The 27997-nt window shown below is 36.7% G+C and overlaps 1 protein-coding gene and 1 long non-coding RNA gene across 7 annotated transcripts in view; one reads left to right on the forward strand and one right to left on the reverse strand.

Annotated features, from left to right (window-relative positions):
- DENND4C (DENN domain containing 4C) overlaps positions 1-27997 on the reverse strand; it is a 79555-nt gene that overhangs the window by 33490 nt on the left and 18068 nt on the right. For all 6 annotated transcript variants that reach the window (XM_040579687.1, XM_040579689.1, XM_040579688.1 and 3 more), the window contains exons 2-11: positions 19201-19528; positions 12665-12917; positions 11686-11755; positions 10277-10446; positions 8369-8610; positions 7467-7533; positions 6740-6798; positions 5275-5419; positions 4755-4930; positions 1402-1502 (exon numbers count right to left, since the gene is read on the reverse strand). In XM_040579687.1, the coding sequence (XP_040435621.1) occupies positions 1402-1502; positions 4755-4930; positions 5275-5419; positions 6740-6798; positions 7467-7533; positions 8369-8610; positions 10277-10446; positions 11686-11755; positions 12665-12917; positions 19201-19511 (1594 nt within the window). In that variant the 5' untranslated portion in view covers positions 19512-19528. The remainder of the gene's footprint in view (positions 1-1401; positions 1503-4754; positions 4931-5274; positions 5420-6739; positions 6799-7466; positions 7534-8368; positions 8611-10276; positions 10447-11685; positions 11756-12664; positions 12918-19200; positions 19529-27997) is intronic.
- Positions 2-27833, forward strand: LOC121081049. Its single transcript, XR_005825569.1, has 4 exons — positions 2-143; positions 10229-10295; positions 24225-24325; positions 27434-27833. It is a non-coding gene; the product is annotated as an uncharacterized LOC121081049 (long non-coding RNA).

Genomic DNA, 27997 nt, shown 5'->3' on the forward strand with positions numbered 1-27997 from the left:
AATACACAACACATACAATCCCATATTAAAAATTTGCAAGATGCTGAAGATGGATTTTTCTTTTTCCTACTTGCCCATATTCGGAAGTGACAAACACTAGAAATCCTGCGACTATTTTCCAGTTGACCTGGCTCATACAAAAGGTAAGTTATCTCAGGAGTTAATTATGTGGTTTTGTAGCTCACACAACCCTCTAGGATATAAAACAAGGAGAAGGCTCTCAGCTGGGCTGATGTTATCACATACCCAACTGAATGTAGTCTTCCAGGAACATTTCAACACAAACACAAAGGACCATGTTTTCCCTGTTCTGAAGACTGCACATCGAGAAAGAAAGGGCCTAAACTATTTTTCTCATCAAAATTCTAACATTTTAGTGTACCAAGGGGTAGAACAAGTAGATGACATGCAGAGACCACTCTTGCACTCTTAAAAAAAACCAGTATCACGTACTGCTGAAAATTATAGTTCCCTGTTTTTTATTATAACAGAAATACCAATTATCATAATATGAATATTTATGTAAGAATATACATAATCATTTTAACATAAATATTAGATAATTCTTCTATTTTGGCAATATTATATCAAAAAAAGAACACTGGTTCTGATCAAGTTTATATTAGGTAGCTTGCATGACATGCTACTGATTAAACCAAAAGAAAAGCCAAGGTCTTTTGACAGATGAAATAAACGCTAACTTAACAAAAAAAAACAAAAAAAAGGAAACCAGAGGCAAGACCATTTGTCTCTTAATTAATGTACTTGTCTCTTTCCGTAATTTACGAGCTTTTTGTATCTTATATACCTATGAGGCTATCATTGTCTCCTCCATAATGATGCAACCTAACATACTCTGAACCAGCTTACCTTAAAGTCAGAAAGAAGCAATACCTGAAAACTCTTCGGTTAGTGATAACTTTGCTTTTACCTGTCCCAAGTCATTAGGCTGAAGATGGTAATTTTTTCTTTTTCTTTTGACAAAATATGTCAAAATTTAGCTACTTGATTATTTTTGTAGAAGAGTTATTACCTGAAATACTCAGCAGTATTTGCACAACAGCTGCAACATTATTGCGAATTATCGCAACATGTGCGAATATTGGTTTAGGTTGAGATCCAAACATATTTTAGCTGAATCTTTGTTTGAATATAATCTAATCATGAGTAAAGTCTAAAAAAGTAGCTTAAATATTAAGAAATCACAGCAAAGAAAATAAAATATTGAAAAAACAATTCCCACCACACGTGACAGAAGGAAGTTCTTTACATTTATACACCAATAATTTAAGACTTGCAGGTGTGTATCAGAAAATTTACTAGTTTTCTTTGAGTATTTACTTTTCCTGCTTTAGGCAGTTTCTGTTCTTTCCCCTTCCCATTTTATTTTATATATTTCACCTGCCGCAAGCTGTGGGTGCAGTTTCTTTAAGGTGCTGAGCAGACTTTTACAGGGCTTCTTAGGAAACTGCTTCCAGTTGGTGCTCTTCTTATCATCTGATCTAAAGCACAGAGGAGGGGAAAAGGGATATATAAAATACAAGCCGTATAAAAAATAATAGCTTCCACAGCCCTAAGTTGCTTTATTTTCAGAACATAGTAAATTAAAAAAAAAAATAAATTATTTTGAAAAGAAGTCTTGTCACTGTCCCTATTTGTCAAAAATAAAAAACCCAGGAGTGACACAATTCAGGACTTATTTTCCTCAGACACAGAACAGTATAAATAGAGTTAGAAGTAAAGTCTTCTCCAGCCTGTAAGGAGAATCTGCATTAAGATTTGGTTAGACTCTTTAGCTTAAATTTTACTTAGCTGATTTCCCTTTCAGAATTTTTATCAGTCTTGCTAATATAATTTAAGCACACTAATCTGTATGTGATTACTATGCGGTCTATACTACCACAAACCTGCTATACTGCTACAACTAAAACCAGTCTGGAATACATGAACTTGTTACCGTAAAATGCTGGAAGACCAGTCTGGTGGCTTTATAGTCATATAGTACACTGTGACACCTCTATGGCAACCCAGTTTTTTCAGCTTAAGCCACAGGCTAGCAGGAACTAGGAAGGCTGGGAGTTCAGTTCACAGTCTGAAAATGACGTGGTTGATTAAGCAGTGAGATAAATTGGCCTCAAGGGATGCTCATCTTTGTTAGGTACAATGCCAGACCTTGTTTAAGCAGTTGACATAAAGAGAGAGAGAGAGTAGGGAGTCAATCCTGAGAACTCCTATGCCTTTTTCTGGAAGACAGAAGGTGGGGAAGAACTGTTGTAACAAGGAATAAAACGAACCTTGCGGCTGCAAAGCCTTATCAGTTATTACTATCCAAGCTGATGCTGTCACTGCTTGTTCTGCACTTTGCAATTGGCATTGACACAGAACTGTCTTAAGAAGCAAGCCAAAGAATCAGGAGTTAAAGAAAAAATGCAGACTTATGGATGCCTTTGCCCATTTTTTCTCTACCATAATGGCATGCCTATAAACAATATAAGTGGTACTGTTCCAAATACGCAAGGGAAAAAAACCCTGCTATAAAAATAAAACAAACTCTCAAATCTTTGCCCTAAAAAGGATACCTTCCTTAAGCAGCTTTCAATGTTACTTTCACAGAGATAGTTTAAAACCTCCAAAAAAAGGCATTAAGGAAGATGCTGAATGAGTAAAAGGCCTTCAGTATTTTTTGGCAGCAAATAAAGCTTCAGTCTATGATAAGGAAGATAGCAGCAAATTTGCTCTAAAAAGACATTAGGCAGACTGATGTACTAGAAAATACTGGATTTACTAGCAAATACTGAATTTTTCAAACATTATTCTTCTATTATGTAGTCTTCCAAAGTTAGCAACAGTGCTGTTAAATGCTTTTACCTTTTACACCTTTAAAAAAAAAAAAACAAAGAGGGGCAGAAACAGGCATGGATAAAACTAAATGGAACATTAATTTTTACTCACTAATAACACAGCATTTTAGAATTCTGTATGAGCTTAACACAAGTGCTTTATGCAGATTTAGTTTTGCCTACACATCTCCAAAACTGAAAAACATTCTCATTTCCTGGTTAAAAAAGTTTTATAACACAGGTACTAACACCTCACATTTACCCAAGTCAAATGTTACAGATGTCAAATTCCTCTGGAAGTCAGTAAGTGGTACAGGTGAGATATATGCATAACAGGCAGCAAAAAAGAAAAATGCCAGTTGACTACTGAAGGAGAAATGGACTTATAAGAAAAGATGAAAAATATTTCCAGTTGAGTGTCTCGTAAGAGCTCAGCCACTGGTAGATTTTTAGTTCAGTAACCAATCCAGGTAAGGCTGGTACTTGCTCTTTCGAGCAGTCATCCCAACAGAATCTTGACATCCTTATCTGCCTGCTAAATCCCCTGTTTCTCTTTCATTTTTCTGCAACCCACTCTTCAACTTCCATTCTATTTATGACCAGGTATTTTTCACTGCAATTATCTCCACACAAACAAATTATCTTCCTTGAATTTCTTCAATACATTCTTCTTTCACAACACCTATTATGATTATTCTTTTGGTGGCATAATACTTCAACACACAGTGATAAAAAAATGGGTATTTTGCAATGTTTTTAATGGGGACCTAGGGGAAGGAGAAAAAACCAAATAAAAATAAACTTAACTTGCTCCATTGTTCAGCATTTCCTTTGATGCTACTAATAAAACAAAACATTTCAGTAATGTAAAGGAAACATTTGTTTCAGCAGAGGAAGGGTCCTTTCGACACAATGAAAATCAAGGATGCGTTCAACTGACCCATATATCAATTTACTAATTCCAACTCAAGTTAGTAAAAAAAATAAAGTTCGAGAGTTAAGAAGTGACACAAGATGAAGTAAAACTATATTGTCACAAACAAAAAGATGTGCACTTTATTTAGCGATGTTCACCTTCGTCTTCAACTAGCTCAGATGTCTCTTTCCATTTATGATCTAATTAATTAAAAACGGAAAGGTAATTAATAAAGTTACTAAGTTAAATACCTGAAGTTTGTTCTCTCATTGAGATGCATTACAGAAAAACAGAAGAGTTACTCTGACTTAGCCCCTCCTCAAGAAGGTGAGAGGAAACTTCATGCAACGCCTTAAATTTAAGAAAAGCATTAAAACCATGATAATTAAGCGAAAATGTTTTAGATTGAATGTAGTCAAGACACCAAATTTAGCTTGACTGATTTCACAAAAAATCTGGCCCTTGTAACTTGAGAAATATTTCTTTATTAACACTAACATGAAGTGCTCTGAGTGTAAGACAGCAACAAAAACTGACACAAAGGGTCCTGAAACACGTTCATACTAATAGTCACTGAACACAGGCAAACCAAATTCAAAAGTGGTAGGTCAAGATGGAAATGTAAGAAACGGTGGGGCATGAAAAAAAAACCCAAAATCCCAAACACAAACCAGGAACAACTTCTCTTCCTCTTTCCTAGCTTTTATCCCCTTACCTTAATGAGCTATACTGGAAGTGGCAAAACAAAAAAGAACACATTACCATTGTTATTAACTTCATAGCGACATCTGCATCACATTTTTAATGTCAGCACCAAGTGTCACCCCTTAACTTAGTAAATCTCAATTTGCTATGAAGCATTAGAAATAAGAAAAAGAACAGAGGACAGTGAGAAATAGACGATATCAGATAAAAGGGTATTTAAAAAAGTTTTATCTCCTGAGCATTTCAGCAATCTCTCCCTCTACAGATAAATGTAAAAACTCCACAGAACTTACATGTACACCATGTTTGTGTCTAAATCAATGCACACAATATCCTGTGGTGGATCGTACAGATCAAAGTATCGTGAATCAACTCCAACAATAAATGGAACAGGTGCACTGAGTACGGTGGCCAGAGACAAAGGACAGAGAGGGATATATGGACATTGCCACTGAAATGGAAATATCATCTGAAGGAAAAATTAAATGAAATCAACGAATTAAAACAAGACAACAGATACAGTACAATAAAAACCAAGAAGTTACATGCCTCAAGTCGAAATGACAGTTACACTGTCAGAAAAAATTCTTCAAGTCTGACCACTAACTTACAGCGTATCTCTTAGTAATCTATGCAAAAAACGCTGACGATTCTAACAGTTATAACAATAAGATATGCTAGAGCACTTTAAATGTTGTTTCTGGGAAAAATGATCATTTAGTGCATCAATCATTTTAACTTTAAAAAGCCTTGTAATAACTGTGGAGTTTGAACTGATTTCTCTCACTGCTGTACAGAACTCTTTGTACTTACAGCTACCACAGCTTCAGCAACTCCTGTCAACACAGCTGGTCTAAGAGAATGGAGGAGGATCTTGCCTTCTAGTAATACAAAGAGTAACAGAGTGGCACAGTTTTCCGGTCCAAGATTCATGAGCAGAGTGCTAAAGTTTGCTCCACTAAAGGGTGGATGGGAAGGGAGAAGAGAATAAGAATGTTACAGGATTTAAAAAAAATAAAATAAAAAAATCACTACTGTCAAACTTCTGACAACTGTTTGGGACCAACTAATGTATATTACCATACATTAAATGTCTATCTACTTATCTAATACCTATCACCTCAGTATGAGGCTTACACTGCCAGAAATAAACCTTAATTCAAATTCTATCACTAAAGAAACATATGTTATACCATGCTACTGGTGAGTTCGTGTTGCTTATGGCACTCTCTCTCATATATGCACAGGCATCTTGTCTTTGTAACAGTAAAAGATCTAACTGGTTAACAAGTAATCCAAGCACAAATAGCACTAGCAGTTTCATATGATGGGTTACCTCAGGCAAAAATAATGAACTAGAATATCCATTTGATCTTAGAATCACAGTATCAAATTCTAATACTAGTCAAGTAAAATCAGTCCATGATTCTGATAGCAACATGCATTTATATAGTTTATATTCCATTTCATCTGTTTGGACTGTACATATTTACAAGTTGTAATGGCATATGTAAGAGCACAGGGATGTAAAATATGTCTTTAGAAAAGCACTTGCATGTTGCTTCGTGGTTTGGTGGCAGGCTGCAATTTTTCACTTAAGAGGCTGTGTAACTTGATTTAACATGGGACTCTTCTGCATATAGAATATTGTATGATAATTTTTAAGGGAAGAAAAAATAAAAAAGGGAGAATATTTTGATTTTTAACTTAAAAACTACTCAGGCAAAACCCCATGTCATCATACTGAACTACAGCCCAGAAGATGCAGGCAGTACCCACAGAGATTGCATCAACCTTCAAGCACAAATACAAATTTTTAGGTATAATTACAAATTTCCCAAGTATCTGCATACTTGTGCATTGACTGATTTTACACATCTGCTTGATATAAATGTCTCTCCTGGATCCAAAAAGGGAAAAAACCAAGATAATAGTCTATGTTATTAAAAAAAAAGTTGCTTACTACACAGGTTTTGAAAAGACAAGATATTTAAAAACATACATATTTTTTCCTTACAGCCTGCTGCTTCTTTCTGCATAGTTTCTACAATAATCTGGCAATTCATCTTTATTTCGGGATAATTAGTGATGCTATTCTTCCACAAGGGACAGGTCTATGTCAGAAAGACACACCGTATAATATTATGAATGCATATTGAGGTTTCTGTTTATAAAATCTACTAATATTGCAGTAATGTTTGGCTTCCTTCTATGACTTAATTCCTATTTACCTCTGAATTTTTCAAGTACCATACGTTTAAAGCATTAATAATGATACCTTAATGGCAATGGTGTAGAAACTGGCTGAGACAGTATTAATGCATCATGGGCAGAAAGCTGAAACACAAAGTAGTATGATTGATATGGACAACTCCAAGGTTAATACAGTTTAATATTCCAACATAAACTTACATCCACAGTCTCATAAACTGCCTAGCAGACAGAGTCACAATGCCATGCGAGGGAAGCAAATCAGTGACAATCTTTGGACTTGTGTTCACTAGGTCAACACAGCTTGTATTAGTCACTGAAACGGTTCTCAGAAGTTACAGGAAATTGCCTGTGACTCAGTGTTGAACATGTCACTGCTGCTAGGTGATTAAACAGAGAAGCATAAGAGACAGGGCCCCGGGGGACTAACCTATGACCCACAGTAGTGGGTGAACAAGTGAGAGAAAGACAGAAAACAAACGGCCCCCACGGAGGTAATGCAAATGGTGCCTATAAAATGAATAGCTAATACGTGGCAGAAATTTCGAAGTGCGAGTAGGATGCTGCTACCACCTGCATCACCTTAAGTCCAAAACAGTTTGCTTTGCTAAGTTACCCCAGGTTTACACAAATAAAAGAGAAGGCAAGCCCATTCATCTCTTCCCATTTCCCTTCCTATAGATGGGTATTTAAAACTCGGAAAAAAAGCCTAAAGGAAGAAACCAGGCTTTCAAAAGCAAGAAAGATGGTTTGCTGTTACTGTAACTAAAAATGGAAACGAATGTTTTGCTTACCTGCACAAGAATTCTTGGCCTTTGTGGTGAAGGAAAAGGTATATTGTGCATAAAATGGGATATGTGCCTGCAAAGAAGACATGATGTTACAAAATCAGCACCAGGGAGTAATTAGGGACTGAAAACAGTGTTACTCACATTTTGGAATTACTATGGTACCATGTTTTAGAAAGGCTGTTAGGATTTATTTACTGGTTTGATAAGTTTCAGAGCCTACCTATGCAAACTGAAACAAAGAAGCTCCATTCACTCACATTTCATGCATGAAAATTAATACTGGCAGCTTCAGATATGTATACAAAAGATAAGAACACACTGGCACTTAGGCAAGCCATTTAGAATCCCAGGCAGCCTAACCCCATGCTACAGAGTTTCCAACGAGGCTTAGCTAAGAGAAACTATACGCTTTACTGCCAGATGTCTAATACAGTTTTGAAGGTAACATTGTATATCAGCACACTTTTAGGACCACTAAAAGCATCCTCTACAGAGTTTACACCGACAGACAAACAAAACATCGGCAGCAGTTGCTGTGCCTGGAAACAGACAGGGGTGTTTCCTCAGCTTGTATTTATTAACCTAAAAAGCGGGACTGCAAAGGTTGGCATGTATCTTAAAGCTCAGCCGTCTTCTGTGTTTGACACAGTTAAGACAAAGGTAAACAGGCTTGACATTCTCTAACAGAAAAGCCACGGCAAAATTCAGTTCACTTTCCTGGCACTGCAAGAGCCACTACTATTAAACAGAAGCAGCAATAATTTCTATCAATACAACATAAGCTACACAGTGCAAGCAAGAGGATGGAGCAAATATACCAACTAAGTGTGACATGTATAAATCACATGATTTCTTGAGCTGATACAGCTACCGTCCCACATTAACTTGAGAAAGGTTTTACTTACTTTTCAATGGGAAGAGGATGAGGTCCAGAGACAGACAGTTTGTAGATGAACATAAGAAATTTTCGAAAGGCTTCAAAGAAAGGCCAGTGTGAGAGAAGGCAGATGCATTTGTTGGAATTGATGGACTTGGAAGTAACTGCTTTCCTCTCCACAGCTGTCAGGAGACCCAGCTGCAATTGTTGTTTTTCTGTTAGCAGCTCCCGCGGATAAGGCTCATAAAACTGAATTGCAGCACCATAAACCTAAAAGATGAAGAAAACCAGCTGAGCATACCCAGTATTTAACAGCAGATTGGGTTAGAAATTTCGAAGCATCCGTAAGTGCCTGATGTTCACACACATGCTATACTGCTTTTGCTGGTAGCTTGTGAAATGACCTTTTACGTATGCAACATACACAAAGTACACTTATAAACTAAATTCTTTGGACTCTTGTGCCTCTCCGTCTCTCTCCTTGCACTACTCCTCAACAAAGTATTCATATTCAGTAAATTGAAAGGGAAGGATAAAAAACGATTGCTGTGACAAAACCTTATCCATTAACCATTATGGTAAAAAAAAAAAACCAAAGACCCCACAACACCAACAAACCAGAAAAACATGATCAAAAATCCAAACAAACACAAAAATACCCCATGAAATGCTAGCATTCAGTACATTACCCTATCATTACCACACTAAACAATAAAATTATTTTAGCTTTGACTTCACTCATTTTATTAAGCTAAACAGCTATTGACCTTTTCTAATACTCCTTCCCCATTTGTCAGTTTCATAACTGACTGAATTATTCTGGCAAGCTTAGCAAAAGCAGAACAGGGAAAGATGGATACTACAGCATATATTCTCTTGGAGAAAAATACTGGCTGCTATTGCATTCCTCCTTGCAAAATAACTATTAATATATTGGAGAAAGACTTTTTTTGTTGATTGGAAATGGAGGAATATAAAATTTCCCTGATAGGGGACTGAGGCAGAGTGGAAGCTGAGCTGCTACCACTAATCAAGCTAAGTTGCTGTTTATTAGTCACAGAGAGCTAATCACACATTACATTCACTTATTCCTTCATGCAGTTCACACACACACAGACACAGCTGGCAAGCTGAAGTAACAGCTGCGAGACCAACCTCAACCAAGGTCTCCCTTGCTTCATCAAGGTGTACCTATAATCCTGTCGTTCTGTTTGTGTATAGCAGACACTGACTTCTCACATGTGGGCTGAGTCACGCAACACATTTTTGGTGCCCATGTGTGCTAGTGGTCTTGTACGGATTCAGCAGACTGCTGGTGTCTTGCGTCTATCACTTCATGTGAATTCAACTTGTACGGATTCAGCAGACTGCTGGTGTCTTGCGTCTATCACTTCATGTGAATTCAACATGATCACTGGTCTCAGGAGCTCATCAGTTCTTCAGAGCCTTTCAGATGCTACCTTTCAGCACATACTTTTCCTCCCCCTACCCGGTTGTTTTTCTGGTAACTATTTTCCTATTCACACACACAGATACTTACAGAGCCCAATTACACAAACTCACAGAGAGTGGCTTTTAAGTCAACCATAGGAAAACTGTTACCAACTTAAACATTGCCAATACATGTGGTAAGTGAACATCTCTGTAACATGTAGGCTATGTTTCCATTCCCAGAAACTTCTTTCTTGAAAGAACAGGAAAATACACGCACTGTTATTTTGGTTTTGTTAAGTGTATGGTTCAGCTTACATGGAACTGAACAGCACATAGTCTTGCAGCTATTTCCTGTTTTGGTTTACTTCTGCCTTACACACAGGCTCAAGATGTAACAATTCATTTTGTAGTATTTCTCAAATACAGAGGAAACAATGCCTATTTATCTCCACAGCAGCCATCTGAACTAAAAGAAAAAACTAGACACAGCGTGGAGCCATACCTTTTCTGCAGAAGAGCAGGTCAGTACAAATGTTGAGAACACTGGTAGTGGATATTTGGTTTGAGGGTCCCAGCACTCTATAGTAGCCCCCATTGGAAGGCAGAAGAGTGGTACAGATTCTGACAGCGGGAATGACTCATAGTCCTCTTGAGGATATCTGAAAATCAAGCCTTCAGAATAAGAGACGGAAAAATTAAGTACATTTGCTCTGTAAGCCCAAAATAATGTAAGCAATATATTTTCCACAATATACAGCAAAGTCTGTTGGTTATCTGGACTTTATAGCTGAAGATTACATCTGCAGAACAAGAAAGTCTCTTATTTGACAGTAAGACTAAGTCATCCAAGTAACAATCATTTAAAAGTTGTTTATGAATACTGAAGCACTCCCTCTTGGTAACTGCTCAGAAAAGAGTACACAGCAAAAACTCATTAAAGATTTTTAATTTAAACCAGTTTATCTGTGCTATCTAAATGTGCTGTTGGAATAGATTTTATTACAAAGAAATTCCTCTGAAGAAAGTAATAATTTCTCTACCGTAAAACCAGCAGCAATACCTCCATTGAAAATAGGATGAACTAGCTGACTGTCTACATTTTTTGCTCATCAGTCAATATGTTCAATTAAAACAAATTCATTCAGTTTTCAGAAACATATCTAATCTTGCTGGTAGACAATACGCACACAAGCACTGGTTTACTAATGGTGTTTATCTAGCTTATTTTATGATGCACTGACTTCACTATCTATGCTTTCCACTTTTACTTCTTAGTTTACTCTTTTCAAAGAAACTTTGTGCACTTAGTGCTCCACAGAAACTCTTCAGGAAGTTAAAATTCTTTTTAAAAAAAAAAATCTGTAATCTGTAGCAATGCACTAAAAACCTTAATAAAAGCCAGACTTAAAAGACAAGACTTTTTGTCTCTCCTCAAATAAGAAACAATTGAATAGCTGTGGAACTGAAGGAACGCATTTTAATTTTCAAATTAAATGAAAGATGTTGCATTAGCTGTGAAAGATAAAAAGAAATATGAGTAAGGTTGAACAGAATTTTTAATTACTACTCCTCCATCATCACCAACACAAGCAACATGAAGACTTCTGTTACAGCTGAAATGCTTGCTAAGCCTTCTGCTAAAGCTCCTAAGCTACCAAAGCTGTCATCATAAGAACAAAATTAATACAGAACAATGCTATTCCTATTAAGGTGCCCTTCCCCTCGCCCCGCCCCAGGATAGAGTTAGGAGAGCAAAGACAACATTATAGGAGTTGATTTCCAATGACATGCTCTAGGAACAGAATTCTGACAGACAGCACTTAAAAGTCTTTAAAGTATTATTTGATTTCAACAAGGCATTCAAATCCTTCTGTTAGCATGTTTAGACGGTCTGCTTCTAAAATTACTTACCAGCTTTATATGCTAAAGAGTTAGAAGCTGGCACAGACTTCTTGTAACAAAGGTATACACTGGAACCCCACTAGAAGACACAAGTTTTATCTTAGAACCAGCAAAGACAACAGGCAACAGAGAAATCAAGCATAAGCATTCGTATATACTCCCACTCATAAACAAAGCAGACATTTAAATAAAAAGTGTTATAGAATAAAATGACTGGTTGGCTGCTGAGTGCCCGTAAATCATGAAAACAAGAATTGACCCTTCTCACATTTCTTACAGGTTACAAGATTTATGTTAAATAGTCACACCACCACGTTACTCTTTGACTTACAGAATAATAGGGAAAAGTGAAGCTGATACTTTGCAGCTTCATGTTTTCTTGGTCATTTAAAAGGAGACTCTTATTGGAACCTCATCAGCAGAAGTGAAATTCTAAACATCATCACTTGAAGCTTTTCCCATACTTCCATAAACTGATTATTTACATAGTGTTTTTGCAGTTTGTCTAAATACACTCTACCATTCAAAAAAACCCCACTTATTTCAGCCCAAGTAAGCTAAATGCAAAACAGGCTAAATAAAAGCACATGAAGAAACTATAAGCAGTGGTTATCGTTCTTATGTGTCTTAGTAACATAGGCATTATTGCTAACTAGCAAAAAAGCATTTGTGATTCATCCTGAGTGCCAGCATCGCCAAAGAGGAGGGGATAATTAAAAATAGATAAATAAATAAAAAAATCCATCACACAACTCCTAAATAGCACCTAGACATGAATATGTAACGAAGCAGTGAGTAATCAGTACAAACAAGTAATTCCTAACATGAAAGGAAATCACAGCTATAAAACTTACAAAACTGAACTGTGATAGAACGCAATGATAACAGTGCTAAGAGTTTAAGAGGCACTCCTATGGGTTTGTTTGAGGGTTATGGAAAAAAAAAAAAAAACCAAACCAAAAAGCAGAACTCATTTTTAAATACTCACCATACCACAATTTAAATTCTTATCAACTTTGCAGAAAGTATGAGGAGGGGTTTCTCCTTTGCTGGTAACAATTACGCAGATATCCGTCACTGCCAATGAATTTTGAGGTCGTATTGGAGAAGCCCTTCGATATGTGATAAAGATTCGTTGAGAAGAAGCTGAACTGTTGTTAACATTAGCACAACGACCATAAGGAGTAGCTTGAATCACCTCGCAGCCTGAAATGATGCGCTCCTTCCCTTCATATAGAACTCTGCAGACAGGAAGGAAACAAAATATTCTGTGCATTCAAATATATATGAAATTACTTGAACAAATTCACAGAAATTGTCCATTCGTTACCACCCAATGTCATCCTTGCAACATTCTAATGTGCATTTTATATACTTTCATCATGCACAATGTGAGGCAAAGAAACTGTTCAGAAATATTTAAATATAAGAAATCTCTGTGGGCACAAATCATAGTCTTTGTAGTAAACATAGGAAAACAAAATCAAGCCATAATGAAAGGGATTTAGCTACAGAATTAGTAGGAATGCTGCACTATCAATGAAAATTAAACACAAAGGAAGCTTTACACTGCTTGCATACATTTCCATCACTAAAATGTCTGGAAAGTAATTTCAAGCTTGACTTTTTTTTTTTTTTTTTTTTTTTTTTTTAAGGCATGCTGTTGCAAAAGAACCACAGAAGACAGAAGTGTGCTCCCTAGATGAATTTTTACAGACAAAAACCCCAAGCTCAGTAATGATTTACATCCATAGTTTGAATAACATTTAGGGAAACGACAACAACCACCACCACCTAGTACTCCATTCCACAGTAAAGGAAGACATAACTACAGTTAACTGTACTACTAGAAAGCACAACATATGGCCTTACAGCAACATTCACATGGTACCTGGATTTTCTAGCCAGATCACTAGTTTAGAACACCACACTCTTAGCAGGAAAAGAAAAATCCTTCATGGCTTCACAGCAGCTAAATGAACTAAAAAGTTCACACACCGTCTTTCCCAAACATAAGCTCTTAGGAAGCAACCATAAGAAGAAATGTGGAAGTCAAACTACGCATCACTGCATATTTTTGATGCACAGCTGCAATGACAGGGCAATATCTCCCATTGCACATCCCAATAAGCAATGGTTACATTTGCTTGATTCTCTGCAGTATGTACAGAGTACTAGCCACCCACATGAGTCTTCATCTTTACAATACATGGCAAGATTTAGGATAAAGGTAACATATTAAAACTTGCTAGTTTGTGACCTGCAGCTTTCCACACGTCATGTATTACAACTTCAGTTTAAAATAAAAAATAACCCTACAATGTATCTTTTACTGTCCCCAAAATACCCTTGGTTAAATGCTTAACACGCTATTAGTAAGTGTAAATTTGAAAACTTCAAAAAGTCATGTGCATAAGCTAAAAAAATCCAAACTAAACCAACCAACCAACAAAAAACCACAGCTTTTTCCAGATCAAATAATTCTCAGCATTTTCACAAAATATATATATATACTATTAAAATTTCCAAATTACTTAAACATTACTGTCCATCTTCAAACTGGAATATGCAAATACTACTGTTTAGTCTAATTCCACAGAACAAACGTGTATCTTGTTACAGTATTGAGGATATACATAAACTACAGTCCTAGAATATTTCAATAAACCAAAGAAATCATATAATTTGGGAGTATGTTGATGTAGCTACCAGGCTGCCACATAAATTTATTCAGCTAGTTCATGGAGGACAATATTCTTGCCTTCGATAATTGTTTCACTTGAAAGAAGTCTTGATACTCAAACTACTATTACTTTTTAAACAATGTGTAACCTCAGGTTCAAAACCAGCCTAACACCAGTGTTTCCAAGTTGAAACAAGTTTTAGTATACTTGCTACAGTTTCAAGATATGTACAGAGAAAGTACATGCTTCACATTACTTCTAAATTAACTCATCTTCTCAAAGAACATGTATTTTGCTTTTTTAATTGGGTTACCTACTTCATAAGTTTAAAAAAGCCTCAAAACTAAACTAAACAAACACAAACCCAACAACTACAATGGCAGCAGCTCTCAGGCCACCTTCACTGTGCATGGAGTTCACATGAAATCTTCACATCACTGCCTTACATTATTCAGAAGATAATATTAACAGAGCAGCCTCCAATAGAAATTTCAGTTCAGTTTTATTTTGATGTCATGTATTTTAAATAAAATCCACAAATTTAAAGTTATTCCAGAATCATTTGTCAGCTGACAGCTGACAGAGAAGGAAAGTGTTATTAATCAGACAATTCCAGCAGTTCAATTTAATAGGTTTACAAGTATTCTCAGAAAAATACTTAAAGACTGAAGAATATCTCAGTTGTGCAAACACTTCTAAGGGGTAAGGGGCTGAGCAGTGTTCAAGAAAACTGTAACAGTGGGTTCACCTCCCATCAAAAGCAAAAAGAAAATGAAAGCAACTTTCACCCCTACTTAAATACCAGCAGAAGCAGTATTAAACCCACACCATTTCCTGACCTAACGCACAGTACTGAATTTCAGAAAACAAGCAAACAGAAGAAAATCACCCCCCATGGATCACTCAAATTAAACAATTATTTTAATGATTCAGACAAAAACATTCAGAAGTGATGCATGAAATATTTAACACGATACCCTGTACACACAAAGTCCTCCCTGAGAAAGTAAGTAAAACTTACTTGTTTAAACTTCCCCTTGTCTGCCTTTGAATAGTACTGAACAGGGTAAGACTGGTTTCCTTTTCCTATGAGCTTATACCTTGGCCTTCACCCTAAGTATACCTTATTTGCTACATTATTCTATCAACTTCAATAAAGTTTAATTTCAAGAAAAATTTTACCTACCATTTCCTTTAGTAGGTCCTTTTTTTTGTAAGAAAGGCCAAAAAAATCTTACATCTTCGTAAGGCCGTTTCATATTGTACATGGAAATTCTCTCATGACCACTTTTACTTATTTAAAGGTATACTTCAATACATCAGACAAGAGTTCAGAAAAGATAAATACTACCTTCTTGCAGCTCTTAAAAACCTTAATCCACAGAAAATTCTGCTTCTGGAAAATAATTTCGGAATAGTTGGACTGTTGGAATTGTATTGTGTGGGACTGCTCTCTGGCCTTGACTTCTCTATGTCCAACCACATTCCTGCCTCTCACAGTCCTTATGCAAAGTAAGTATTTATAATAACCTTTCCTGTCTCATTTAGGAGAAGGCAGTAAAGGAAATAAAATAAATATACTAGGCAGTAGAAGGGTCAGAGAAGCACTGGGTCAAGTAGGGAAAAGATCGACTTATCTTTTATTTCTACTGCCACTACTATTATTATTTGTCTAAACATACAAGTGATTAGTTTCATCATTATTATCCTAGACTGTTCCAAACACCCAACTACAGCTGTCACACTGGTGGGATTTAAGGAACAATGGAAGATGTTGGCTGTTAAGAACATACAGTTTCTATTATGCTTCTTGAAATCTCAGTTCACTTTCATTTTTTAAATACATCTCTTGTAAAGCAAGATACTCCTGCAGGTATTTTCAGAAACCAGATATGCACAGTGAGATGGGTCCTTGGCACAGAACCACTAATTAAACTAAAGCTTCCCATACTAGTTTCAAAAAAAAATAAATCAGTATTTCTTTACTTACATAATGCAAGTTACCTAACTTATGCATTACTCAGTAATACAAGAACCCCTACTTCAGACTAGAAGCCTGATATTCTTCCCTTGGTCCTTTCTATAGTAGGTGTTAGAAATTGCAAAACCACTTCCACTTGGAAAGCATTTTTCTGTCAGATTTTCTTCTGTTTAAGAAACAAGTGCTGGAGCTCTCCCATATTCCTAACTAAAGTGTAAAACAAAGAGAGGTGAGATCTTGTCTCACTGCACAAAACAAATTTCAAATCTCAGTTCTTGTCCATTTCTGGAACATTAGCAAAAATATTGGTTAGGAAAGCAACAGAATGACAAATAGCTGAATTACCCAAATGCAACACCCAGAAGCACAGCACATGACCTAACTATGTGCAAGTGAGCATCTGCAGCAGGGAGTCACTAGCAGCTTACAGATGCTTCAACTCAAGAATCAGTGGAAGAATAGGAAGGAAAGAGGATGGAGGAGGGTACAGAAATTGAGAACACAAGGACAATGGCAGAGAATCAGCAGAGCACACTCCCATCTCCCCCTTTCTCAAAACAGTATTTGTTTCATTAGTTTCCCTAAAAATAGCCCTGAAAGAAATACAGACACACACATTTACCAAGAATCATCTGAATGCTGGGGCTACAAGATAACTCAATTTCATACACACACACATACAAACAACCTTGACAGAAGACTATGGACTTGACTCTTTCAAGGGATACATTCTTTCTCGAGCTATTAAGTCCACTCAGCCTGTCAGCTGACTTAATGGATATGTAAGGCTGAAAGATAAAATGCTCTTTCACACTTGGTTCTTTTTAATTAAAAGAGTATAGAACAGCATAAATTAGTCTTCAGAATGTACATACATCTCTTGCCCAAACTCCACTTTTATTTGAACACATTGAAATTCGTAACAACACAAAAAAGTTTGCTCTAACAATTTCTTGCACGTAGTTGCAAAACAGCAGGAACAGCAGGGGGAAAACACTCATATGCATCATTGCACAGAGAGAAAAGCCTGCCATGATTTGTTAGGTGTGACACTCTAACTAGAGCTGTGTAAAACAAAATATAGAATAAATACCAGTTGCCAAATACCACAGTTTTCCACCAATAGTTTTAAAAAGTGTCTCTTTTCAGGAAACCCTTAGTCAGCCAACTATTTGCCTATTTTGCTTATCAAATATTCCTTATGAAAGCTACCCAAGCATTCAAGCTCCTAAAGTTGAGGGAGACGTGAAAAAAAACATGCGCTAGCAGAGTTGCTTCCATAAAGGCACATGCTGAAGACTGATGGTTTAGGAATCCATGTGAGGAACTCCTCAAAATTCTTCCTTCTGCTAGAACTTACTGAAGTTTGACATACCATTAAAAGAACAACTTCATACTGCAATTCCACACAGTCAAATCCCATTGTAACAGTTATCTCATCTTGTAGTGTCAGTCACACACATGGGAACACACTATCTTAAAAATCCAGTTTCACTGAAGATTATTATAACAAAATTTAGATTATCAAAATGAACTGAAATTAGAATATACCATGTTAATTATACAACTTGAAGAGCAAAGATCTTGCCATGTAACTCACTTCATTACTAAAATTTCACTATTGGTTTCTTCCTGACTGGACTCTACTTGCCAGTTAGCACTCAAACTGCAGGTCAAAAGCAGGGTATGTAGACATTGTGCCTAATGTGCTTAAACTTATACATTAAATCTACTAAACTTATTACAGCTTACATATAAATGCATAGGGTTTTTTCCTTTACTCTTTACTATTTATTTAATAAATAAATAAATAAGGAAACACACATACACTCCTTATTCTGCCATCATTGTAACCGTTCCCCTCACTCATGTTCCATTTTCTTTCTCATTACATCCCCAGTAATTCTACAACATCATTATCCAAACCAGAAAAGTGCTATATAGAGCAATTTAGACAATACTGTAGAGCTGCATGAGTTATTACAGATTGAGGACAGACTATAATATCCACCAGCTCAAGATCTTGGGGGATTTTGTGGGTTTGGTCCTGAGTATTTACATTAAACTCAGGATCCTATAAGCAACAAAATTAGTTCAGAGTTTCCCTGCCAGGTTGCCCCCTGCATTTATTAAGCACTGAACTTAAAGCATTGACTATAGCTAAAGTTCTCAAACACAGTACTAGTATCTCTTTAGGAACTTACACCTCAGACATAAAAAAACCCTGGGTTTGAAATACAAGAATGATTAGAGTTACCAAGAGACTACATAATCCAGTGTTTGCAGCCAACCATGTTGTGTAAGCAACCTCACAAATACTGTGATCTGACAGTAAGGCAGGCTACAAGATTCTAGGTAGGTGGCTAGGTAGGTGGATAATTTTAAGATCTGTGTTTCAGTGTCCTATGATTTTTAAGTGATATCTTTTAAGCATTAAAGTGAATCCCACTAAGTGGTAATTTTTGTCTCCTGAAGTCAGAGCTTTCAGATTAAACACGTTATATTTTTGGCTTTGCACTATACCATTTCAATTTTGTACTATTCTTTCACTTTTCATAAAACTGCAGCAGAGAACTTCTTTTCTCACATTTAATTTGCACCATCTCTCTATATATCTATATCTCCTGTCTGTTTAAGTAAAATATTATCATTCACTCTAAAAAGACAAGTTCATTAGAAGACTGACACTTTCTTCAGCTTATTTCAGAAAGAAAATACAACACAGATACACACAATAAGCAATATAGATTCAAAGACAATATGTTTTTAAGTTTTCTCACATCTGTTTTCATTATCATCTATGCAGAATAAGATTTTATTATTACTGAAGTAGGAATGGAATTCTTATAGAAATCTCACCCAATGTCAGTAAGAGGTGGTTTGTCCCGGCCTCTCTTGTAGCAAAGAAAAAGTTCAGGACTCTTTAGACTTCCATAGTTTAAGTTGGCTTGAAGGGCTGTAGGGGTGGCTTCAACACAGGTGTATCCCTCTGGGACAGTTTCACCAGCCGATTTAATTATCACAGCAATGTCAGTAATTGGAGCCTTTGGACCAGTTGACTTTGTTTCATGTCTGCTTATTTCTTGGTCCAGAAGGGTTGCAGTATCTGTATCAGTGAGCCCTGCCACTACAAAGTAGTCAGCCACCCGTGGACCTTTGTCTTCTATCATGGTTATGTCAGTACTTCCTGGGGAAAATAAAGAGAAAGAAGTCAAACACTCTGTTTTCAAGCTAAACCCCTTCCCTCAACAAGTATGAGAATTTAAAATCTTTAAAGAAACTTTTGCAAATAAAAAATTTCCTACACAAAGGTTTCATGAAAATTCTAGGGAAACTCCAAAGCAAACTTTGATTTCTGCTGTTCAAAGAAATAGTATTGTTGGTAACTGGATTTCAGTTCTAGCACTGAAACAGTCACGTTTTAGTACAAGAAAGTTTAAGTGAGATAAAGAACTCAAACCTCCTAACACAGCAGCTACACAGAAAATTGCCTGGCATTAGCTATTAGACCATTCAAGTTCTTCACAAGCTATAAATTAATGCAGCTATGCCTAACTTAAAGCATCTATATTTTTCATCCATTGCTTAGTGAGTAACTTGATTACAGAATCATGCTGCTTTTTCTTTTTCTTTTTTTTTTTTTTTTAAATTTCATTTTTGAGGCAACAATTCCAAGTATAGGCTCACTACCTTTGGCACATTTCCTCCATTTTGCTTCATAATCTAGACCTAACAGTGCAATCTTGAGACATTCAGCTGGCAACTGCAACATCTGGAAGTCGTTTACAAAAAAATCACACATCCAAACCCACATTTCATCAGCTGATCAGGCTGTACACACAATTGCTTAGCTGCACATTACAGATCTAGAAAGAGTTGTTCTCACAATGCTGGTGATGTTCACTAAGCATATGATTTTAAACCTGTGAAATGCAAGTTTCTGTTAAGAGCAGACAGACTATGCTCAAATATCCCAAGTACAATTTCAAGTATCCAGTCTCATGAAATACCTATCTTTTCAAAAGCTGAGTGAGAAATACTTAAACAGTAGTGGCCAAGCAATAAAACTGAATACTATTACACCCCTTCAGGGAGCAAGGAACCACCTTCTTTTAGATCTCCATGTTTCTATCACATTTCTGGGGATCCCTTCTAGAAAACTAATCAAGAATGGAAGCTTGGTTCCCAACTTAGAAAACAAGACCACCACAGTTGCCAAGGTACCACCCACCAAGAAGTGGCGGTCCATGGGTATTACCAGCTAACAAGTGCACCAAAATTGGAAGTCTTCTTGTATTTAGAATGTCCTAGTCTGATAATTGCAGGAACACCGGCCTCTGCCAACAGAAAGGTGGTGTGGTGGAGATAGCATAATCCTGTTCCCTGCAATGTGGTTTCTCCTCCTGTTCTTATCCTGCTCTTTCTTACCGAAATTACACTGAAAAGATATGTCACATCTTCACACTTTTATAAGACTACTAAAGATTGTTATCAAAAGTGTTCTGTGTACTCAGCTAAAGGAAAAATCAGTTATGCATTCTGCATGCTTACTAAGAAAACTTAGCATAAGATGATGAAACTTACGCACCGACCACTATTTTGCAAGGTACTGTAGCATGAGATGGAAGTAGGGAGGGGAAGGAAAATAACTTCATGCAAATTTGTGATACTTCTGTACTCCAACTAACCCCACTTTTTATTTTCTAACACTGAAATGACAACTTTTCAAATCCTTTCAAACTTGAAAGAAGAGTACCGACACCCTTTAAAAGACTCTTCTCCTCTGCAATATTTTTCCACAATGCTTTTCACAACATCACTTCAGTGTTCTCTAAACACTTTGGCTAACAGCTTTTATAGGGCAATCCATAAACAGAGATCCGAGGAAGAGACACAGAAGTGTTTGGCTCCCCTGAAAAGGGGAAAGCCATTGGACAGTTCCTCACATGACTGCATTTTCAGACCTAAAAATATAGGGATGCTGTATCAACAGGAGCAATGAAAGGCTCATTCAATTTGTCAGGTGTTCAGTGCCTAAGTCTCCCAAAGAACAAGAAAATTACTCCAAAGCCACAGCAACTTGTGGAAACTTCTGAATCACCTTCACCTACAGAACTTGCAGAAGTTTACACTTTTTACTGTCGTAAACAACATGAAATCAGTGATAAAGCCCTTTACAGGTAAGCGAGTCAGCATAAAATGCAGGGGTAATGGCTTCAACTTGATCTCATACAAATTGGTCCTTCCATTAAAAGGTCCCTCCCCATACTGCCACTGCTGATTCCCACCTTCCCTTTTGTCCCGAACTATAGTTTGTGCAATCACATAACGCTCAGACTGGATGCTAACCTGCCAGAGACTGTTCAGTATTCAAGCAGAGCAGTTCTCCAATGATGCACTGTGTTAGCCCAAAAGCAGCAGCGGTATGCCCCTTTCAGTAGCAGCACTGACTTGCACTGGGTTAATCATTAAACAGTGGAGTCTAAGATGTTTCAGTCTGCCTCATAAGATGCTTGGACTTGTTCACAGAATTACAAAAATAAATAAACTAACAAACTTCTCCCTGTTCCCCTTAAAAGAATAGAAAGTCATGAACCAGAATATCTTGTAATCTGGAAAGTACTGCTCACACTTGACATATGTGAAACCAAATTACTGGAACAAGCTGCTAAAAATAGCAATATAGTTGGCATCATATAAAGTTAAAAAAAAAAAAAAAAACAAAACAAACAAACAAAACAAACAAACAAAACCCTGAAAACAAACAAACAAACCCCAAAACCCACCTTTGTTAAATAATCCAGACTTTTATTACCTGCTACACGTTCACACAGCTTGGTATCACATTTTCTCAATGCAACATTAAAATTGTCACCCATGCTTAGGTTTACCACACAGCAGGAAATAAACCAGTAACACTAACAATGTACGTCAAAAATCTCACAACAGTTTCTATTTTTAATCACAGCTATAGCCCCTGGACTTGCGTTAATATTATCCTTTAATGTGTTTTAAAGTGAAAATTTAGCTTTCCTGGGTAAATGGAGGGAGAAAAAATTTAAAGGACCTGAAAAATTAAATACTAAGATTTGGAAATTTAGAACACAAATGAAGAGAATCCATTCCCACATTTTTACCAGTAAGGATCAATAGAACTATAGTAACTTGTTGCTAAGGAGCACACCCTTACATCTATGATTTTATATTTTTCTCTTAGCCAAGTCTATGATTTACTTCACAGAAACTCTGTGTAATATATGGCATGCAGAAGTCAAAGTCACCAGACAATTCAGCTGAAAAGCCTGGCACACAAGCATCATATGTCAGCACAACATTTAGCAAGTTTGTCAAAATGTTCCGAGTCTCTCAAAACAGCTCCCTTCCTTTTCCACGATGATAAGAGAAGTAAGGTTTCAAGTAAGCAGTGCAACTCAGCTCTTCATGAATTTATCCTCCAAATTCAGAAAGATTTAAAGTAACACAATCTCTCAAAAGAGAACTTAAAGTAATAGCTCTTATTAAGCCATGGTTATCATCCTTAATGCAATAGCTTTACAAGTACAGATAGACACTAGCAGGTAGCCACCAAAACAAATAGAAACAGGAGAATTCAGTTAGTCTATAGGCATACTTTGCCTTCTGACTGCAGGAAAAAATAAACATATAATCTGTGTGGGAACAAGATGAATCCACTGTCATTTTCCACTATTTTTTTTCCTCACATAAGAATAAGTACGTACACTGCTCCTTTTAATAGACCAGTGAAAAAACGTTCTTTGTTTGGTTGGTCAAGAGACCTATCTTAAGTTTTATCATGGCAACTTTTCCCCAGCGTAATTTCAAGGAATACTGGCCTCTGTTAGTTTTCAATGAGACATCACAAGACTAACAGGAAAACTCAACATTTAGAAAATAATATTGGGATTTTTATTCTAACACCCCATTCCCTTGTAGGGCAAAATTCAAATACAAAAAAAATCTAAAAATAAAAACTGTTACCTTGGTGTTGGATGATGAAAACGCTAGCTATATTGAAAAAAAAGTCAACCTAAAAGTCCCAAGTAGGAATTTTATTATTTTTTTTAAGTCTACTTCAGTTCCTGTCAAACTCAAACAAAACCTGAGAATTCTGTTTTAAGAGTGTGAACAGTACTGTCTGAGGAATTACAAACTTCCAAGTCCATACAGATCCACAAGTGCTACGGAGAAATTATTGAAGTTAGTTTTCCAGTTCACTCATAGGCCACCAATAGGGAAGTTTGCTACCAGCAGTTTACAAACAAAATTATTTTTTAATAACAGGAAAAAAGATAGGAAGTCTTCAGATAAGAGATGTTCTTTTAAATTCCCCTTGAGCTTCTAAAGGGAATTCCTATTGGAAGTAATTAGTTTTGTAGATGAAAAACAAAACCAACCTGCACTGACTACACTTAAAGGCGGTTAGTACAACTAGTCTAAGTCAAGAGATCCATTTAGCACAAATATATAGGAGTGAAGAAAACCCAACTTCTTTTCACTGTAAAACACCAGAATATGGCAAAATGTTCTCTCCTACGGTCCATTTAAGTTTGACCTCTCTAAAAAGACAGTCTTTCTCACAACAAAAATGGAATTTTAAAATTCTTCCACAATGTTCTATCAAAAATACAGTAACTCAACTATTAGTGTCATATGGACCATAGCCCTTTCGTGAGGAGACATTTTATCATGAAATTGCCTTGGGGAAAAGGTTTCCATTCTTAGGATCACTTTTGTGAATTCTGGACGCTTTTGAAAAAAAACACTACATTATTAGAAATTACTTGTTTATTGACTGCTGTCTAAAAACACCAGTTAGTTTTTTTCTTTCAATGCAGCTAGACTGCATTTTCCTCTATTTACAGTTAGCTGAAATACAACAAGGAGCTGTTCATGCAAAGATAAAAAAATTTGTGAGAGCATGAGAGCAAGTTACAAACAGCCACCATGAAGTAAAGATGACAATGTAAGTATTGTATCTGTATTTTAGTTCATAGCTATGTTGCTTTTATCACGTAGTAACAAGCTTTTCAATTCCAAAATGGAGATTACTGATTTAAAGCTGTTGGTCTTCATTTACAGATATTGCCATAACCGAGGACTCCTGTTCTTTAGACATAACAAAAAGTTTTCTTCTGCATTATCTGCAACACAGAAAAAAGAGACTTCTCTAACATACGCATTTGTGGAAGTCTGTTTCAGCTACCTGTCATATTCTTGAGTGACAGTAAATAATCATCTTAACATTACTGTATCCACAACTATTGTCCCAGGACTCCTCCATTTAAATCCATTAATGAACATCATTTGCTTTACTACTGCACTAGCTATTTGCAGTGAAGTAACATTTGCTTAGAATTCTCCGTAAGCGCAGTACTTCATTTCTCAAGTATGCAATTACAGGAAAGTGCTTGTCTGCTTATCTGAAGTACAGATAAAGTGCAGCAGAAGAGAGTACTAGCAAAATTAGTACACTAAAACTTTCATATCCTAAGAATTTTCATTTATTTTCTAATACTATTAAATGTTAGAAAGTTCCTAGAAAACATGCATGACATGCAATTTTTATCTTTTTAGAAAGTCTGAGAGTACGATTTCAGCCTTTCATTTCAGTTTTTTATTTTAAGATAGTATTCATTGGAATAAAAATCTGTTCTGAAAATAGTATGCGAGGTGCAAAACCCATTAACCTCATCAAATGTTTAGGCCACATTCTTAATTTTTGAAAAAGGCTCTTGGAAATGATGCTAGGAGGGTGATCTGGCAGGCAGCATGTATAGTCTTAGAAGCTTTCAAGTACTTCAGAAAGCGTTTTGAACAAACTTTGGACATCAGTGATAGCAAATGATTAGTAACATTGAATGTATTGTTAGTAGTTTGACTTTAAGAGAATTAGAACACATCAGTTGTTCAGGGCGAATTCATGTTCCAAGGGCTGTGCCTGTCCTGCTGAGCGCATCGTGAAGCACCGGCAAATCCTTCTGTTCAGGAACAGCAGCTCCCCAAGGGGAGCCCCTCCAGTGGGTGGATGGGCTGGCAGGGAGCTCACATGGGCAAGGAGCTCAGCAAAGCCAGGGGAAAGGTAACTCCGGCAGAGACAGATCGCAACCACCCACTCACTGACCACCGGCTCGGGAAATGCCCCAGGCCCAAAAGAAGTTGAGACTGAGCATGTGAACTGACTGAGAAGTGAGAGGATTATTTGACAAATGGGAAATGGAGTAATGAAGGAGCTGGGTAACTGGTAACCAGCGAGGGGTGATGTCTTTGTATGCTTTTAAACTGCAAACAGTGTGGCGGTTTGACAGGCGGAGACCCGGGCATTTGTGGGTTGGCACCCAGCTCCCCGCTTCGTGCAAACCAGAATAAGGACGTAAGGAATGTCGCACCTCAGTGTGCGACCTGATGCTGCGCGCCCACGGGGCAACAACGGCATAACTACTATGCCAAATAACGTTGTGCAGAGCACCTACAGCACCAACTCAGACGCCACGAGCAATGTGGCCATGTAAGTCTAACTACGGTACCCTTCCTGGCCTATCAACTGAACTTTTGCAGCTATTTTATTTTCAGGACCACACAGCAGTGTGGTCCCACCACCATGCGGGCCTCCCATGCTGAATCAAAGAAACTTGGGCACGTCTGAACCAACCTCTAACACAGTTTAAATTCAGTCAAAAAAACCCCAGGCTAATACAGAAAATAAAACATTGTCCTCCACTTCCCAGGAACGTTCACGCCAGTAGAGAAAAGAGGCCATTTCTGCAGAAAAGCTTTTCATTAATTAGAAGTCTTTCATTCCTAAAAATTCATGGCATAAGTTACACTATGTCCCTTTGAATCCACGATAAAACGATGGAAGTCTAGAATTCTAAGTACGGGTCTGTCCTAATCCTAAAAATGCGTTAAACGTTGAGTTAGCCTTTAAAATTAGACTGGAAAGCCAGTGTAAGTCTAGAAACAAATGGTACAAGTAAATGTGGTTTTTGGCAAGTGGACTTAAAGAAATGGAAACAGAAGCTTTATAAAACTGCATGCCGCAGAAAGGGAAACAGTTTGCCATAAATTCTAATCTGATAATTTACATACAAATGCCATATTTGTATCTGACACTACTAAGGAGAAGGTATTCCAGGAAACCTTTGTACACACTTAGTCCAGAGTAAGAATAACCACCCATAGCATGGGTTCAGAGGTCGTTTTTTTTAAAGCTTATGTGCAGGTAAATCCTTGAGTAATTACTTCTTCCTTTCAGCTACTGGAAAGAAGTGGCACAGATGCTGGTATCTCTGTGAATAAATAAAATAAATTTGTCAAGCATGTGTGTGGATACCAAAGGTTTTTTCAGTTCACTCCTAACTGGAGTACTGATCTTGCATTTTCTTAAAAAACCAACCAAACAACAAACAGTTGCACAGGGTCCTGGAAAAATCAAGTTGGTCTTAAAAGCCTCTTATTTCTTCATCTGTGACCACTCTACTACCTACAAAGAAAACTCACTGCATACTATACACAAATTGAATTTAAGTTCTCTTTTTTACATAGCAAGTCTATGAAATAGTTGACTTCACTTATACAAATCTCACCAGCTTCAAATTCTGCTTTAAGCAAATGTCCCCTAGAAATACATGAAACCAGATCAGTACAAGCCTAATATCAGAGAGATGGCAGCCAGTTTCATAGACAAAACACAATCTTCCTGCAACTGAAGACACTGCAGTAAGTAGCAGTAAAGTAACCATATTATCTTATACAATGCTCCCTTGAAGCAGATGCCTTTTTAATACTTTATGAGAAAGATCAACTCTTTCTTATAATCAGTGACCTTTTCCTTCACTACTCACGTGAAGACTCAGAACTGAGATATTCTTGACCCTAAATCACAAATAAAACTAAAGCCATGAAGACCTTTTTCAACCTATTTTCAATATAATCCAAGTCCATACACCTCTTTAACCGAAAATACAGGTGAACTGATGGTCAAAGAAGTGAAATTATAATGGCATTTTTGCAAATGATTGATGGCTAACATACAATTTTGCAGTTTATTAAACTCATTTGTATCTTCTTTCAGATACCGACAGTGACCAAAAACTACAATGTGTGGAAACTACTGCTTAGGAAGAAGTGTTTGCTACAGTATGCATACATAGATGACCGAAGAACTTAGACAAGATGGGATACTTTCCTCATAACCAAGTAACATTTTTAGAAGCAGACTGCATAGGAAATACATTTTAATCCAGACTGAAGAATAACTTCAGCAATTTGTGTGCAATGAGGCTGAAATATTTATTTTGTAAACAGCCTGGACAGTTCAGATTTTTAAGCAAGGTAGATGTTAAGCACAACTTGGAACTTCTACACAAATGCAAGCGAATTATACGCAGCTATTGGCAGTAAAGAAGTTGCAAGAAAAATGTATATGCATTCTGCTCTGAGATTTACTCTTAAATAAACTGGCCTAAAGATCACAGTTCTGCTAAACTAAAAGACAAATACTCTACTGGATGGATACAAGACAGTGTGTCGGGAAGTCATTGTAACATTTGGAAAATCTATGGGCTACAATCTAAGTAAAAGGGAAGCACTACTATGTTTTCCAAACACTGTGCTAGGCAAATCTGCATAGACAACA

Source organism: Falco naumanni, chromosome Z, assembly GCF_017639655.2.
Source record: "Falco naumanni isolate bFalNau1 chromosome Z, bFalNau1.pat, whole genome shotgun sequence".
Lineage (NCBI taxonomy): Eukaryota > Metazoa > Chordata > Aves > Falconiformes > Falconidae > Falco > Falco naumanni.